Genomic DNA, 15599 nt, shown 5'->3' with positions numbered 1-15599 from the left:
CTATGTCAGGGTTCCTCAAATAAAGCCTTCGGCTAATAGCCCTGACACCTCACAAATCAGTCGTACATTCCACAACTTTGCAACTTTCAATAAAATGTAGCCCCAATGAATGTAGAAATGCTTGCGCTACTTGGACTATGCAGACCATCATTAGCTGTTTTTAGCAAAAACTGTAAAACTAAGTAAACCTGTCTTCTACCACATTTTTCACTCAACCGACACCAGAATCACTACACAGCATCTTCAGACTGTCCTCCACAAATGATCCAGCCCGATTTTTTAAATATCAAAACTTGAGCCCATAGTAAACAGTACTGTAAACACCTACTGCAAATTTTTGCTAAATAACTTACGTCATGGTAGTTATAGTGTCGTAAATTGTACCTCAAAAACAGAATTTTGACAGTGTTTTGCATTCTATCCTCATGTAAACGTTTGAGAGCCTTGAAACATCAGTTTGTCCCTTCAGTCAATCTCTGTTAAAATGAAATTACAGACATCTCTATATTGTCCACATAAAGTATAAAAATTCCCAGAATTTTGTCATGTCAACTGAATTTTTGAAATCTGCCTCTACATGCAACCCTGGTGACTGTCGAAGTTAAAGTGAGAAGCGAGTCTATAGTTTGTCACTAAGCAAGTAGCTTAACAAGATCATCACGTGCCCTTTTTGCCTCAGGTTGAGTCCCAGGCCAGGATGATACAGAATAAACATGCCAATGCCCACTTGGGCATAGAGCTAGAATTTCTAGAATTTATTTTTAAGTCATGGTAAATTAGTTATGGTCCGGGCTGTTCTGCTGACAGACCCTCCTGTATTTCTCCTTTTTTCATCTTCCTCCTCAAAATGCCCAGCCCGTCTCACTGCCACGCCGCAGCTATATTGCTTTGCAATGCTAATACACTAAATGGTGGAAGCGATCATATTATTGCATCATTGTTTTGCTGCTTCCATTTGCTCTGCATGATTTGTTGAGAATGCTAATTTTGTTGCTAACATAATTTCATCATCGATGTTTGTTTTCCTAACCTCCATTGGTGTCAGAGCATCTTGCCACAGGACTGCAGCTGAAAATTAGCCAGCTGGCTAACATTGTCCCATTAACAGAAATGCTGACTCATGAGCATTGTCCTTATAAATAAAATATTTGCTGCTTTAAACATCTTTAAGAGGTCCCATGCTGCACATAATGTTTACCGTTTCCTTTTAAGAAAAACAGTTTGCTTTAAATAAATATAAAAATGTTGAGGAAGTCTAAGAGGCCAGTATCAGGTTGGATTTTACATTTGCACCTCCTTGACCCTGACATAATTAAAGCTAAGGTATTTATCATTGGTTTCAGGCAGAATAGTGACAAACCAAAAGCTAGCATTATACATAGCAAGGACAATGTTGAAATCAACACAAATATCAACACATAAGTTTCTAGGAAGTGTTTGAATCTCAACTCAAGTTTGATATAAACAGAATCAATTGTCAAGCACGGAAAAAAAAGAACTCGTTTCATGTTTTAGATACTATTTTATGTCATTTTTCATCAGTCATTTGTTGAAAGTCTTCCTTTCATTTATTTTCTGGTTTGATTGGTTGTCTGATAAGGAAAAGAATAGCCTGACTGGTACTGTGAAAGTCTGCTCCAAGGTAATTGGAGCCCAGCAAAGAGACTCCCTGTGGGAGAAACAGGTGGTTAAAAAAGCGAAAGGAATTATCAGCCAATCTGACCATGTCCTGTCCAGTGAATTCGCTGTAATGCCCTCAGGCCAGTGTGATAATGTGCCCCTTAGGAGAACTTACTACTACTTTAAGTCCTTCATTGCTTCCTTCATCAGGCTACTAAACCCTGACAGCAGCCATTTTAAGTGAATGAAATTCTTTTTGGTCCTGTCAATGGCTTACTGCTGCTTGTTGGTCCCTTGTAATGACACATGTATGCTGATCTGTTGCCTCTGACATATATCTGCCTTGCCTATGAGTTCTGACGTGTGTATGGACAGAATGAGCTGCCAATGAATTGATCTTGGCCTCAGTAAAGTTGTCGAAATCTAAATATATCAGGCAGTCTGCAGAGGAACTAGACAGCAGAGATAAAAGTAGCTGAGGGATTTAAACCCATCAGGACACTGCAGGATGCATGTTAATCACCTCTGCCATATGAGAGTCCCAGTCACCTTCAACTGCAAATATGAATTATTCTTTTGATAAGGAAATCCTCTGATGACTCTGAGAGAAGTTTCATCAGCTGAGGACTGACACCACGGTCAAGTTCATATAAGCAACATCCACCTCGTCTCTCCCACTGAAAGATAATCCACAACGCTGGTGACAAGTTTGACAGGAGTTTGATTTACACATCTGCATTATGTATTATGATATGCATAATCACTGCTCACTGGTGAGACGTCCAACACAAACACTGAGCAGGGAGCCCCCACAGGCTCAGCAGCCTATATTGTGTTAGATTGTGAGCGATCCAGCCGAGTGAAAATGGAATTATCTATTCATTGAGCACCAGCGGTATGTTGGCTCCCCTGAGCCTAACGACTGCAGGACAATTCATTTTGGTTCCTTTGACTCCCTCAAGCGTGACAGCTGTGTTCAAATCCAAGAGCATCTATAAATACATTACAGATAAAAAGATGAGTTGCTCGTATGCAGCAGGAGTTGGTGACGTGGAACATTTTAGCTCTGACCCAGGGTTGAGAGATCAACCGCTTCTGTTAGGGTTGTATCTGTTTACCTAACCTCTGTTTGCTCTGTCTATATTGTGTATCCTATTGGCATCTGCAGTGTAAACTGTAATTATGTCTCTCTTGTCTTGTCTTTAAGAGAGGATTAACATGACTTAATGTGGACAGGAAGTCTTTTGAAAGTCATGTATTAGGGGAAGTGGATTAAGACGAACATTTTTATGGATTGACTGGTGGAGCTAAATTTCATCCTGACACGTTTATAAAAAAGATCATCAATAATGAGCAGTAATCATCTTCGAGTGGATATGGCTGAGATGCCACAATTCTGAGCTATTCTTTTAATCACAACTCTGCCATGAGGCTGTATTTCATAGCAAGCCCCTCTGAGATGATGAAATGTTAGAGATGACTGTCAGCTCCGTCCAGATCTGATACTTCTCCCAAATTACAAGTGAGCACAAAGCCCTTTGGAAATGAACCTGTGAAGCAGTAGACATGAGTCAGGAAATGAGTCCTGAACTTGTGGGAGTCAACGATAAATTTCCTTTTCTCTTTTTTTTTGTATTTCATGGTATTGAATGTACTTTCAGTGAATGTTTGCCATTTTTGCTTGCTGAACGACTTACAGTATTATTTTACTTCTGCAATATTACACAAGAGGGTGTGATTTACCATCATTACTGGTGCCTGTGCCTCGGTCTTGGCTGCATCACTGAAGTGCCAATAATGATGCCAAAGCTTACCCTGGAGTGTTGTTTGGGATTTTACAACAGTTGACACCAAAATAAAGGACACAGTCAAAATGTATTCATATTGTGGGACAATTTGCTCTCAAAATAAAACACTTACCTCATGTGATCTCTGTTTCCAAATAAATTAAGTCTGACAAATAACTGAAAAACAATCAGTCACATCAGTTGTAATGAAACCTAGTTTACTACTCCTGCAAGTGGGCCAACTCTCAGTCACGACCTAGCAACGGAGACAATTTCTAGTCTCTGTTGACTCAACCAGCCAATTTGAGCAGACGTTATTGCTTTGTAGGGACTGCAGGATTTCCCAAACTGAATAAATACCTCAGATATAAACACAAAACTGCCTTGCTAGCTTAATCTTGTTATAACTATGATATCTGCTGAAAAAATGAAGTAGTTATTCCATGGACAGATTTAGCTACTACATCCACAAACTTGACATGTAGCCTGTTTTTTAAGATAGCTCTGTGTCACCGAGTCAGCGGCACAGCTGATGTGATTTAAACATTCACAATAACGCCAGAGCTCTATAAAGTCTAAAAGTCGAATATAAAACAGATGAAGATAGATGTAATCGTTTCCAAAATTCACAACATTTTGTGATCTAACGAAATATTCTGCGCCAGTCCATATTTGTTGCCTGTAAGTCTCTCAAAAACAACATTTTCACTGCCATCAAAAAACTGTTTGCTCTTCAGTTTGCTGCACACAAGGGAGTATTCAGTACGTTTTCATACTGTGAGCTGTAGTTCCAATTTTTCTCTCAAGCTGCAGAGTTTTGACAACTGGTAGTGCTAAGTAGAAATGTTTAAGTATGGCTCTATATTTTGTTTGTACTGTCTGTGTACATGAGGATTCACATGCAAGTGTGCTGCACAAAAGTTGGTTGCGGTGACACGCCAACGAATTGAGTGAAGGGTAAAGAAGAATACTCATAAACACATGTAGCTGCACGTAGATCTAACATTTCAAAGATCAGGTTCACAACTAGGAAGGAAATGCACTGAAAACATGTTTGTTTGCCCCCAAAACACTTCATATGGCACCTTTAAAGCTACCTCGTGGACTTTTTGACCACTAGAGGTGCTATAGAGCACTGTTTTATTGTAGTATCTCATACGTTGATTTTCTCTCTGCCAATTTAATGCTATTCCACTCATTAACAGTTGGTGATGATAACTTGCCAAGAAACTTTGCAACATATCAGAAAAGGCAGGGATGGAGAACTGCCAGTAAACATGGACATAAACTGTACAGGTTCCTGGATAATCCTAAATTCATCTTTTCAAGTGTCGAGTGGAAAGAAATGCACTTGAAGTTCAAGTTTGTAGGATTTAAAATGAGCCGTCTATATCTTCATATGGAGCTGGTCCTCTTTCACATAGTCTGCAATGTTGTTTGTACAGCAGCAAAGAATGGACAAATCACACATTGACTCTTAGCATTTTCGTGTTTTAGCGACAGCCACCATGGTTCTACCACATGCTTGGCACACGAGATAATTTTCAGTTGGTTGCAATCTGCACACACACAATTCGATGGCACTAAATCCTACACACTAGACAACATGTCAAGGTGTCAAAGATGGCAACCAGTCAATGTAAACTAAGGTGGGGCAATCTGTAGAAAATCAAATAGTTTGACAGAAACACCTTAATGTAAATATTGCGAGGGCTGACAATTGGCACTTTCACAAAATATTTACACAGTGAGACTAATAAATTATCACCAGTTATGTGGATGTAATGACTAAGAAAGCAAATTATAGGACAGCTAAAACAGTCTGGTAAGTTCAATGACACGACTTTCATGTAATGCGGCCTTTAACACCAGGAAAACAACACTTATGACATTACCAATCCAAAATCTAAGATAATATCTCGTCTTATATCACATAGCGATACAATATCAATATATTCCCCAGCCCTGATAACACCAAAGGGCAACTTTAAAGATATTTTTTGGGGCATTTTGCTTTTATAGATAGGACAGTTAAGCGTGAAAAGGGGCAGAGAGAGACGGGTACCTTTAACCTATAGATATGAATGTAATCCAGTATAATGCTGATATACGCATTCCGTCTGACAGCTGTAATATGCAGAAATCAGTCTGAGTGCATTTCCCGAAGTACTCTACTGTTGAGACATTTCCAATTCTTGAAGGGATAAACATCCTAGAATTACATTTTCATTCGTATTATGAAGAGCCTCTTTTGGAAGGTCATGAGAGGAAAACATCTTTTTTGGGGAAGGAATAAACAAATCCATCACTGACTGACTTCTCTGTAGCCTCATAAAACATTCTCCCATATCAAGGCAATATAATCTGTCAGTGATGGCAGAGAAATAGTACAAGCCTTCAATAAAGCAGCTTTATTAGATTTTCATATTTGGTCCACTTACACTCCCACCTGATGCAATGCTTTTGGCAGGATGGTAACTAAAAAACAAATCAATCTTGTAACTTTAGCTAAAAATAATTTATCTGCCCTTTGCTGTAATTTACCTTCTATGGTGTTCACTGCTACACAGCACATGAAAGAAACTGGCTGAAAGTTTTGAAATCTAATCTTTTTTTTTTCCTCTAATAGACTTTCCAAGCACAGAGACCTGCTGGTTATTACATATAAACATCTGTTTCCTTATAACCATTAATGGTTGTGTTTGGAAGTCATTTCATTCTTAACCAGTAAACACTCCAAATTTGAATACAAACATTTTCAGTGTGAGTGTTTCCTCAGAGAGGTTGCTTCGAACGCCAGATTTGTGTCCACACTGCCAATAAATCACTATCTTATATCACAGAGCACTTAATAGCTCTGGCTTTAGTCCCTATCATTCTTTCGCCGGTTGTCACAGCTATAATCAGGCGCTGTCTCTTTCCAAAATTGCAATAGTGAGTTCAGAGAGGTGATGGCATGTCTTATATTCTAACAGATACAATCAGAAGATAGGGAGTGCTTTTGACCTTTGCTACATGTTCAGTTTAATCACAGAGGAAAAACATGATCAAGACTGATTTCACCTTGTTGAGGTATGTGGATCTGACTCATTTGACCTATTGGCCCTCTTGTAGCTCTATACTCCAAGCATGTATTACTGGATCTTAAAAAAATGGTGGTAAATGAATCCTTTGACAGCAATTTAGCATAGTGCTCTGTCTCTGTATCGCATTTTATCACTGTAATGAGGAAAGTTACTGTTACAGTCAGCACAATTAAACTCAATTAGTTTCCACCATGCCTTCCCGTGAGAGTATAATATTGATCCTTCATTACCTTGAAATTTTTTGGAAGTTGGAGAGAGCTTGTTTGCAGCATGCGGACAAGCTCAGCACATATTCAGTTTCCCATGAGGCATTGTCAGGCATGCATGTTTGCTTCTGATGCCATTAAAGTCTCCAATCTCTGCTATTGTGAGATACTAAAGTGAATATTCTAACTTGAAATCATCATCAGAGTTACTGCACTGCGGCCTCTCCTGAGGTCAACATATTCAGCAAATCCCTGTCCACTTTGCTGTCTCTGCAAATACAATGACAGGAAGCCAGATGAATGCCGATGTTCGACTGACAGGCTGGCTGCTAACTGTAAATTATAGGCTCCACGTTCTTGATGAGTGTGCATACTAATTACCAGGCATGTCAGGATACCATAGATTTAGTAGCCTATACCAGTACCAGTGAAATTCCATGATTTTCGATACCCAATTCAGTGTCATGATAAAAAACAAAATTATAGATCCCATCTACTGAAATATACACCACCTTGCTCAGTGTAACAGTTAATAGGAAATTGAGACACCTGTCGATCAAGGCAAATGCATCCCCTAACAAACTTCTTCTCGCCCTCCTTATGTAAATAATGTTTTCTTATTGTTGTAATTACAACTAAGATACTCATTAAAGAAGTGAAATGAACTATTCTGACCCTAACTCTTTGAGGTTGATTAAACAGGAGATTCCTTATTCGCCTCAGTGTGGACTCTTTGAAACAGGCACCTTGTAGCTATTAAAGGAGCTGCATCTTGAGGGATTTCCATATCGAATTAAACATTCAGGCGCGATGTTTGCCACTTGATTCCCATAAATCATTATGTTAACAATGCTAGCAGTGAGGCCCCAGTGTTTCCAAAGGGGACACCATGCAGTGCAATTACTAATTGGACTTTCTCAGGATCATAGTGACCTTAAACTTTGTGAGATTCATACCTACTAGAGGAAAAATCGATCAGGGATCAGAGCTCATATATTTCAGAATGATTAAACTTGCTCGTCATGTACGGTTGCACAGGGATTAGGAGCCCCATAAAGTAGGGTTGTTTTTGCTCTGTCACTTGGCGAGTCACGTGACTAAGGATTAACTGACAGTGAAATTAGCCCTCCATCATATGCATTGAGTCTGACTGATACTAGATAACCCCATAAAACTCCAGCCCTGCCTCCCTCCAATCCTCTGCTATCATGAGTTAATAGGGCCACTGTGCAGACAGAGGGCATTACAGCTCAATACAACTATTGCATGGTTGAGGGGGTGCTGCGCATCATTGAAAGGATCTTTATTTGTGCTGTCTACTCTACAGGAGACACTATATGCCCTCATAATCTGTGATATATGCACTGTTCCCATGGTGTGAACTGATGAGATAAATGCATATAACAGCTATAATCACTTATTGATTTTCCTTAGTAAATGTATTATACACAGCGATTTTTTCTTAACACTGGGGTGTGAACTGTGCACAAGAGGCAGCGGCTCATAATCAGAAAGGAGGAAATGTTTTGTACACTCAGTGCCTGCGTCTGCATGCCGTTTGCTCTGCCTCACCAGGTCGCTTCAAATTCTTCCATTTATTTGATCTGATTAACATGATCATGTTATGACAGTCTACATCACCATGCACATACCCAAAGGGAACAAGACGCTAATTTCTTCTATGAGACAAGTCGTCGTAGAAATTGGTTTGATATTAGAAACTCCAGAGCTGTTCCCGCCACTATTACTGTGCATGCAGTGCACGGTTTCTCTGCAGTAACAATCCTCCCAGTTTTTTTTTTTGTTTCCCAGAGCCTGGGGCGTCTGGTTGGTTGGTTTCTCTTTGAAAAAGGAAGCAGTGTTCATTTAATGCTTATGAGATCCACTTCATGATAACTTATCTCACATGCATTCGAAAGGACGGGCGAGCTCAGCAAAGTGCCACTTTGAATCAGCGGGGAGTGAAGAGTGTCCGAGCGGAGCCAAGGTGCAGCTACAGATGTTGTTCCACATAAGCAGGGCACTGTCTGAACTCAACTGTTCTTCAGAGTCCTGAATGATTACTATAATGTGATGCCTGTCAGATGCTGTTTCATTTTTGTGCTGTGGGAGTTTTACAGCAGCTCCTTCACTTTTAGCAGCAAACACTGCAGACAATGTGGGACTCCAGGACAAACGTGTAAATGCACATCACAAAGAATGAAATGCATTTACATTTTAGGATCATAAAAATCTACATTTGTACAATTTGTTTGGCAAATTGGCACCATTAACAGTTTGCAGAATTAGCTATAACCAAGTCCTGTTAACATTGTACCCATGGGTATACAGGCAGCTATGGATTACATTGACCCCATTTACACAGAGATCGTCTTTGCATTTTTACACAGAACCAAACAACAGCGGCATCATGCCACTCCAGATTTTAGACAGCATGCCGGCATCCTGGAAGCAAAAGAAGCGTGACAAGTGTGATGGATATACAGTTGTTTATTCATGATGGGCATCAGATATTATGTTATCCTCAGAATTATGATTCTGAGGAAGAGTGCTATTTTTGGTGCAAATTGGGGCAATTTGATGTATAAAAAGGCTGTGCCTCTTTCATTCCTATGAAGGTTCAGTGGTGCACGAAGCAAAAAAAGTTTAAGTTTGTGGGTGTAAAATTACCCAGATCTTCCACATCATTGGGCCCATAGAGCAGGCACCCTAGAGACTTAGCTGGTCAAGTCGCTAACTTCCGGTTTAGTGCTTCACTAACATTAATGGGGATAAAATGATTAAATCATGCAGCTCTATATATAGTGAAACAAGCCATTTTGCGGGGGTTATGAAAAGATTTATCCACTGATCAACGGTCATCTCTTTACCAATGTGAGTTAAAGCAAAAAAGTCTTTTCCTGGCTCAATGGCATCACGTGACGGACCCTAAAGTTGTAGTTACACGAGTTGTCCACTCTGTCAAATTGGCACACTTCTTGGGAGCCCTGAATTTGACCTGGGGTTTATTTCAATACCCAATCTTACATCCACTTTTCCCTAACTTGCATCTCTTCCTGGCGTCTTAGTTCCGCCCTCATAAGACACTGGGGAGAGCTGCAAGGAATAGAGATATTCTCCAAGACTGAGGATAGAGGATAGTGGAGTCAAAGAGGGATATTGGGATGAACCCCAAATCAGTGGGTCAAACTACAACAACTAACTTCCTGTTTCCTGTTTTAAGAACACCTGCATCCACCCGTTCTCTTCACTTCACAGGGTATCTTTGCTCTCTCCCACAACTCTCCCACATCTCCCTGAAGAGGCACGCCTATCAGTTTAAAAACCTCTATGTATAGAAACTAGAGGTGAAGGGGAAGCCAAACAATTCAGGCGGGGCAGCAGCAGTGTAATGGAGCAGCCCACAGCGCACAGCAATTTTTGAAATACGATCAGCTCTCTAAAGTCGGTCAGAGATAAGAGTTGTGTGTAAGTAGATGATATATAAAGTCTACACTTCAAGTATCTCCTTCCATTAAGCAGGAAGTGTTTGTAGCCTTTGAAAAAAGGGTTCAATTTTTGAGAACGCACTCTATAAATTCAAGTTTTTTATAAGCTAAAATGCCCCCCTAAAAATGGTTCCTGCTTCTTAAATATGAATATGAACATGAACATTTTCTGGGTTTCTCATGCGATAAACTGAGTACCTTTGTGTTTTGGACTGTTGACTTGGTAAAACATGCAATTTCAAGATGTCACTTCGCACTGTGGGACACTGTGATGAGCTTTTTTTTTTTTTTTAACTTTTATGTCATTTATAAGAAACAATGATAAAATTATTTTAGTCCTACACATGGAAAATAACTTGTAATGTGAAATTCCTCAGCTTTAATTTTCATTTCAACTCTCATTGCTCTTTAAAGATGCTCAATGCTCTGGCCCAACAGAAATATATATATATGCAACTTATTGGAGTTACTTGGATTAAACTGCTGCTTTTGCTTCTTTAAAAATGCATCACTTTGTATTTATAGCATACATTTTAGAAAGACAAGTCATTTAACATAACCAGCAAAATAAACCTCCTTCTATATATATATTAAAGTCATGTATCAGAAGTTCAGTTCTTTAGCGTGGAAAATAAATTGCAATGTGAAATTTGTCAGCTTCATTTTTCATTTAAACTGTCTTAATGTTTTATTCTCAGTGCTCCGGTCCAACATATGAATGTATTTACTCAACTTTCTCAGATTGTCTTTGATTAAACTGCTGTTACTGTCCATGTTACAGTTTTTATATGATTTTTTCCACTGTATCAGAGGCTCAGCCCTTTTGCAAGTGAAGGACAAAATCTCCAATTCAATGAATCAGGCAGCAGTAATTCCACAAGTGGATAGTGGGGGTGGGGCTTTAATTTCCTGTGTCCCAGCACTGGAGTATCACATCTGAGAGCAGCAATACAGCTGCATAATCAGACTCCATTGCTCTCTCTCGGCCTAAAGGGAGACAGTGGAGAAGGAATAGGTCCACTAAGGATTACGGTAAATAAAAGAAGACCATTTGTGTGTGTGTCACCGAGGGAATGAGATGGAGGCAGCTATCTGTCAGCAGGACATTTCTCTCGGTCAAACGCTGAACACACCCCACAGTTTCTGATTGCTCTCCGGATGCTTGAGCCCACACTGCTGCTGATGTTCCAGCCTGCCTCCTATAAGGTCAATAAAAGTAATGCAGCACAGGAGGAGGAACGACTGTGAATTATTTAGTGGGGGAAGATTTGAAATTTTCTCGATACTGCAGCAGCGGCGGGGGGGGGGGGGGGGGGGGGAGAAAAGTTAAAACAGAACACTCGCCCACGTTCAGACCTCATTACCTAATCAGCCCTTATTTTCTACTGGAGACAAAGCTCAGGGGCCTTATCTCCTCTGGTGTGGGGGTTTAATCTCTTCAACGGGAAGTCAGTATTTTGAAAATTATACGCAAGGTAATTTAACATTCAGAATTAAAAACCAGCTTCTCAGCCTGTACGCACAGCACTCCTCTGATTGTGGCATTATTGATGCAGAGAGGAGCAGCAGCAAATTGGGCTGCTTGGTGATTGATTGCATACAAAGAGGCCGAGGAAGTTGAATTAAAGGAAAGTCCTGATTGCAAATCATTTCATGGCAGGGAGAAAATTTCTGATGGTTAGAAGATAAAAGTGCTTTTTGTTTGTGTTATAAATTCAGTATCCAAATGATATTGGGTCTGCTGATTACATTTTTGAGCAGGTAATTAGTCATAGGTGGCAGTTTGTAATTAGAAGCAAACAACACTATGAGGCTGGAACAAAAACATATTTTCTACCAAGAGGTATTTTTTTTTGTTGTTGTTGTTTTGTTTTTCCAGTGACAACAGCAGGCTATTTACAAAGGATGTCAGTAATTAAAGACACATTTTCCAAATCCTGATAACCAGTTTGACAAAAAACAATAGGGTATTAACACCTTGTTTGTTTGCGGCCAGGTGTTTCCTTTCGCCAGATGGAAGCATAAATATAGTTTAACACCTCAGCTTGGATGATTCATGAGAGACAGCTTGGTGTACAGAAAAAGAGAAGAAAAATCTTACCTTTGACTCTGGGCGGTCTGGGGAGCACGGAGCCGTTCCTGCAGCTGATATTGTAGTCTGTAACTTCCATGCTGAGGTTCCCCTGCTCCCCACAGCCTGCAGACACCTCCACCACACTCACATTCTCCGCCTGCAGAGCCATCCTCTCCGGCGACAAGGACGATTAGACGGATTATATGCAGCTACACCTGCACGGTCTGTTTAAACTGGAGCCGCGCTGCAATCAACTTGCCACCGTCGCGTTTTTCTTCATAACAGCCGGAGTGGGGGCGTTGTGAAACTTGGAGAAAGCCCAAACTGGAGTTAACTAATTTTAGAATCTCACACGGTGGAATAACGGGAGAACAGCCGCACCGTGAGATGTTAATTAACGTGCGGTCGTGAGGGAAGCCCCTTGAAGCGCAGCGCAGCGGAGCGCTCACTGCACCGGACTGAAGCGCGACTGTGAAGGAATGAAGCTGCGCTGCTAAGGCAACTGAGGAGCTGTCTTTCTCTCTGTCTCTCTTTCACACTCTCCCTCTCTCTCTGTCTCTCCCTCTATCCATTCAGCTCACGACACTGTACAAGTTAGCCAAAGCAGTACATGAATAGGCGTCTTATTCATAGCTGCAAGGTGACCTCAGGTTCTTCTCTCTAAATTGGGTTTAAATGGCAAATTTGGAAGTGGCACTGGGGATCAAATATATGATAGACATTTCTTAAATACATTAGCAGTGGTGATAGTGACAGATCCACAGCTTTGATCATTTTAGTATCTTGTAGCTTATTCATTTGTGTTTTTTCACCGCACCTTTACTGTTTTGGCTCATTTCTGGCCGCAGCTGTTTTAAATGAAAGAGCTATAGAAACCCACAGGATGCTATCTGCTCAGCACCAAACAGCGGACAGACACACTGAACATGGGAAGCATTTAGCAGCTAAAGAGTCAAATATTTTTCACAGGGCTTGGTCGAGACCAAAAGCAGAGCTAAAAGCAGAATGAATATTGCACATTAAAGCTGGGGTGTGCAGATGTCAGGAGAGATGAGAACAAATTAAACAGACTTTGAAAGCACACCTTCCTCCTACACCTCTCCCTTTTCTGTCTTAGGTCCCTCCCACCAGATGACCCTGAGAATACGCATGTGCTTCATACAATAATCCAGTGTTCACAGCACATTAGCTCAGTCCCTCCTTGCCCTGCTCTCTCGCTCTCTGTGTATCACACTACAAATGAGACAAGAATTATCCAGCTCATCACCCCATGGTCCCTCCACCTTACACCCGGAACACACTGCCTGCATGAGCAGTGTGTGACAGCACCTTGCTGATCTGCTGTGGCTTGCATGCCTGTGGTGTTTACACTGACAGCATTGTTGCTGCGTCACTGCTGCAGAGCTGAATGCAACTGTAGCTAGTGTATTTCCACAATTAAAAGCCAATGCTCATTTATGGAGATGTGTAAGCCCCAACATTGTCAGCAACACAATATATATTATATTTCAAAAATAACAAGCCTTGTCTGAACAAATGAAAGGATTCTGTCCTCAAAAACTTTGTCAGAGGGTGTTTATTGTGAAACACAAACAGGAAGTATTTATATTTTTTCATGTCTGTGACAGACATAGACATTGACACTTGTGAAACTGGTGTAATGTCACTACGATCATCAAAAGACCATTTTCATAGTCTAATTTTGCTGAAAACTGTGCATCACGTGGAAAAAATAGGCAATACTCCTATTCCCTAGATGAATCATGCCTGACCAGCAGCCAGGCCGCGGCTGAGCAGTGCTGCACACGAGGTCAGGTGGCTGCTCTAATCTGTTCACACAGGTGCTAAAATATAAAACACACCAGCAGAGTGTTCCAGGCATTACCCCCTTTCACTGTGGACTGCTTCGCCGGGAGGAGAGCGGGAGCAGCCCTGAGACAGACCTTTGGTGGGCAGCTTGAATTTAGTCAGTGCAAACCCCCAGCACCAGCTCTCATAGCAGCTTTTTGGCCACTGGCCTGAGTAATGGCAGCAACAGAAAGTTTGCTAATCTGGCTAGAGTCACAACAGTCCAGTCCCCTGGAGCCGGGGTTTGCACTGGTTGGATTCCAGTTGCTGCAGCCAGAGCTGCTGTCCAAGGTGGTCTGTTGTGACGGGGGGTGAGGTAGGGGAGACGCTGTGATTTGAGGCGCTTGCTAACCATCTGCACAAACACGAACTTGAATTATCGAAGAGCCCCTAGCTCTGGTCATCTACTCTCCATCTCTGAAACTCTTTGCTGATATTGACACTTGTTTTAGTTCATTTATTGTCAGACTCTCTTTGAGACTCTGTTTTTGATAAGTCAATCATCCTTCTTTGGGTTGCTTGGCAGGGTGGGCAGTTGGTGCCAATGCTGGAATAGCATCTCAGGCTTTGGCTGGATAATTCAGGCTAATTCAGGCATCTGAAGGGACATGCATCTGCATTTGTTGAACAGCCAAAAGCTCTCTTTCTGAAATGACCTATCATTGACCAAAGTCTCCTGTCAGGAGCAAAATTTTCTAAAGCCTAAGAACAGAGCCGCACGTGCGAGCCACTGGCGGTGGATAAACAGGAAACAGCTGAAAGTAGGAATTAGCGAGCAGCTAAAAAAGGCACATTCTGTATAAACAAAAGTAGGTTGGCGGCAATTTGCCGCACTCCCCAATTTTGTTTTTATACTGCCAATGCTGAAAAAAGACTGATTGGGCTTTCCTGCAAATTTGCACAATTCCTATCTAAAAAGGGCTAGTGTTTCACAACCTTTTTGAGACACACATTATTTGACTGTTTAAGAAACAAAAAGGTAAAACTGTCCAAGGTCTCACAAAAACCAGAAGATTAGAGAAAAGTCAAAAAGTAGCAGAACACTACCTCTTTCAAACGCTATTAATCCCTCATAAAATCTTTTGTACTGGGCCTGACCCCAAGGCTTGGAACCACTGGACTATCATCATTGGGCAAAAAACCCATAATAAACTTTGAGTATTAATTCAAGTAGTCTGAGAGAACACTAGACTTGTTCTCCTCCTCTAGGCATCATCAGCAGCTCCTCCTACAATTCATCAACAGCCCCTCCCGTTGCGGAAGGCTGCCTCGGTCTGTTTAAACTAAAAGGGTTCCGCCAATATGACTACCCTACGAGGCGGAAAATTTGGCACCTCGGATCAACTCGCCAATCCAGCTCTGTGTGTAGAATCGCTCGCAGCTTGACGTCAAAACGGCCCAATATTCGTGGAAAATCTGGCAGTGTAAAAGGGGCTACTGGTTTAATCTTCAATGATCCATCGTATTACACAAGCTCATGAAATGTAGTA

At 41.1% G+C, this 15599-nt stretch overlaps 1 protein-coding gene across 1 annotated transcript in view; it reads right to left on the bottom strand.

Annotated features, from left to right (window-relative positions):
* The window catches only part of cckbra (cholecystokinin B receptor a), a 45468-nt gene extending 32608 nt beyond the window's left edge, over positions 1-12860 (bottom strand). Inside the window, exon 1 of the mRNA XM_033616134.2 lies at positions 12289-12860. Coding sequence (XP_033472025.2) covers positions 12289-12430 — 142 coding nt within the window. The 5' untranslated portion in view covers positions 12431-12860. The remainder of the gene's footprint in view (positions 1-12288) is intronic.
* Between the last annotated feature and the right edge of the window lie 2739 nt (positions 12861-15599).

This window comes from Epinephelus lanceolatus, chromosome 24 (assembly GCF_041903045.1).
Source record: "Epinephelus lanceolatus isolate andai-2023 chromosome 24, ASM4190304v1, whole genome shotgun sequence".
NCBI classification, from domain to species: domain Eukaryota; kingdom Metazoa; phylum Chordata; class Actinopteri; order Perciformes; family Serranidae; genus Epinephelus; species Epinephelus lanceolatus.
The sequence above is the reverse complement of the archived record's forward strand: the minus strand, read 5'-3'. Positions and strand labels throughout refer to the sequence as shown.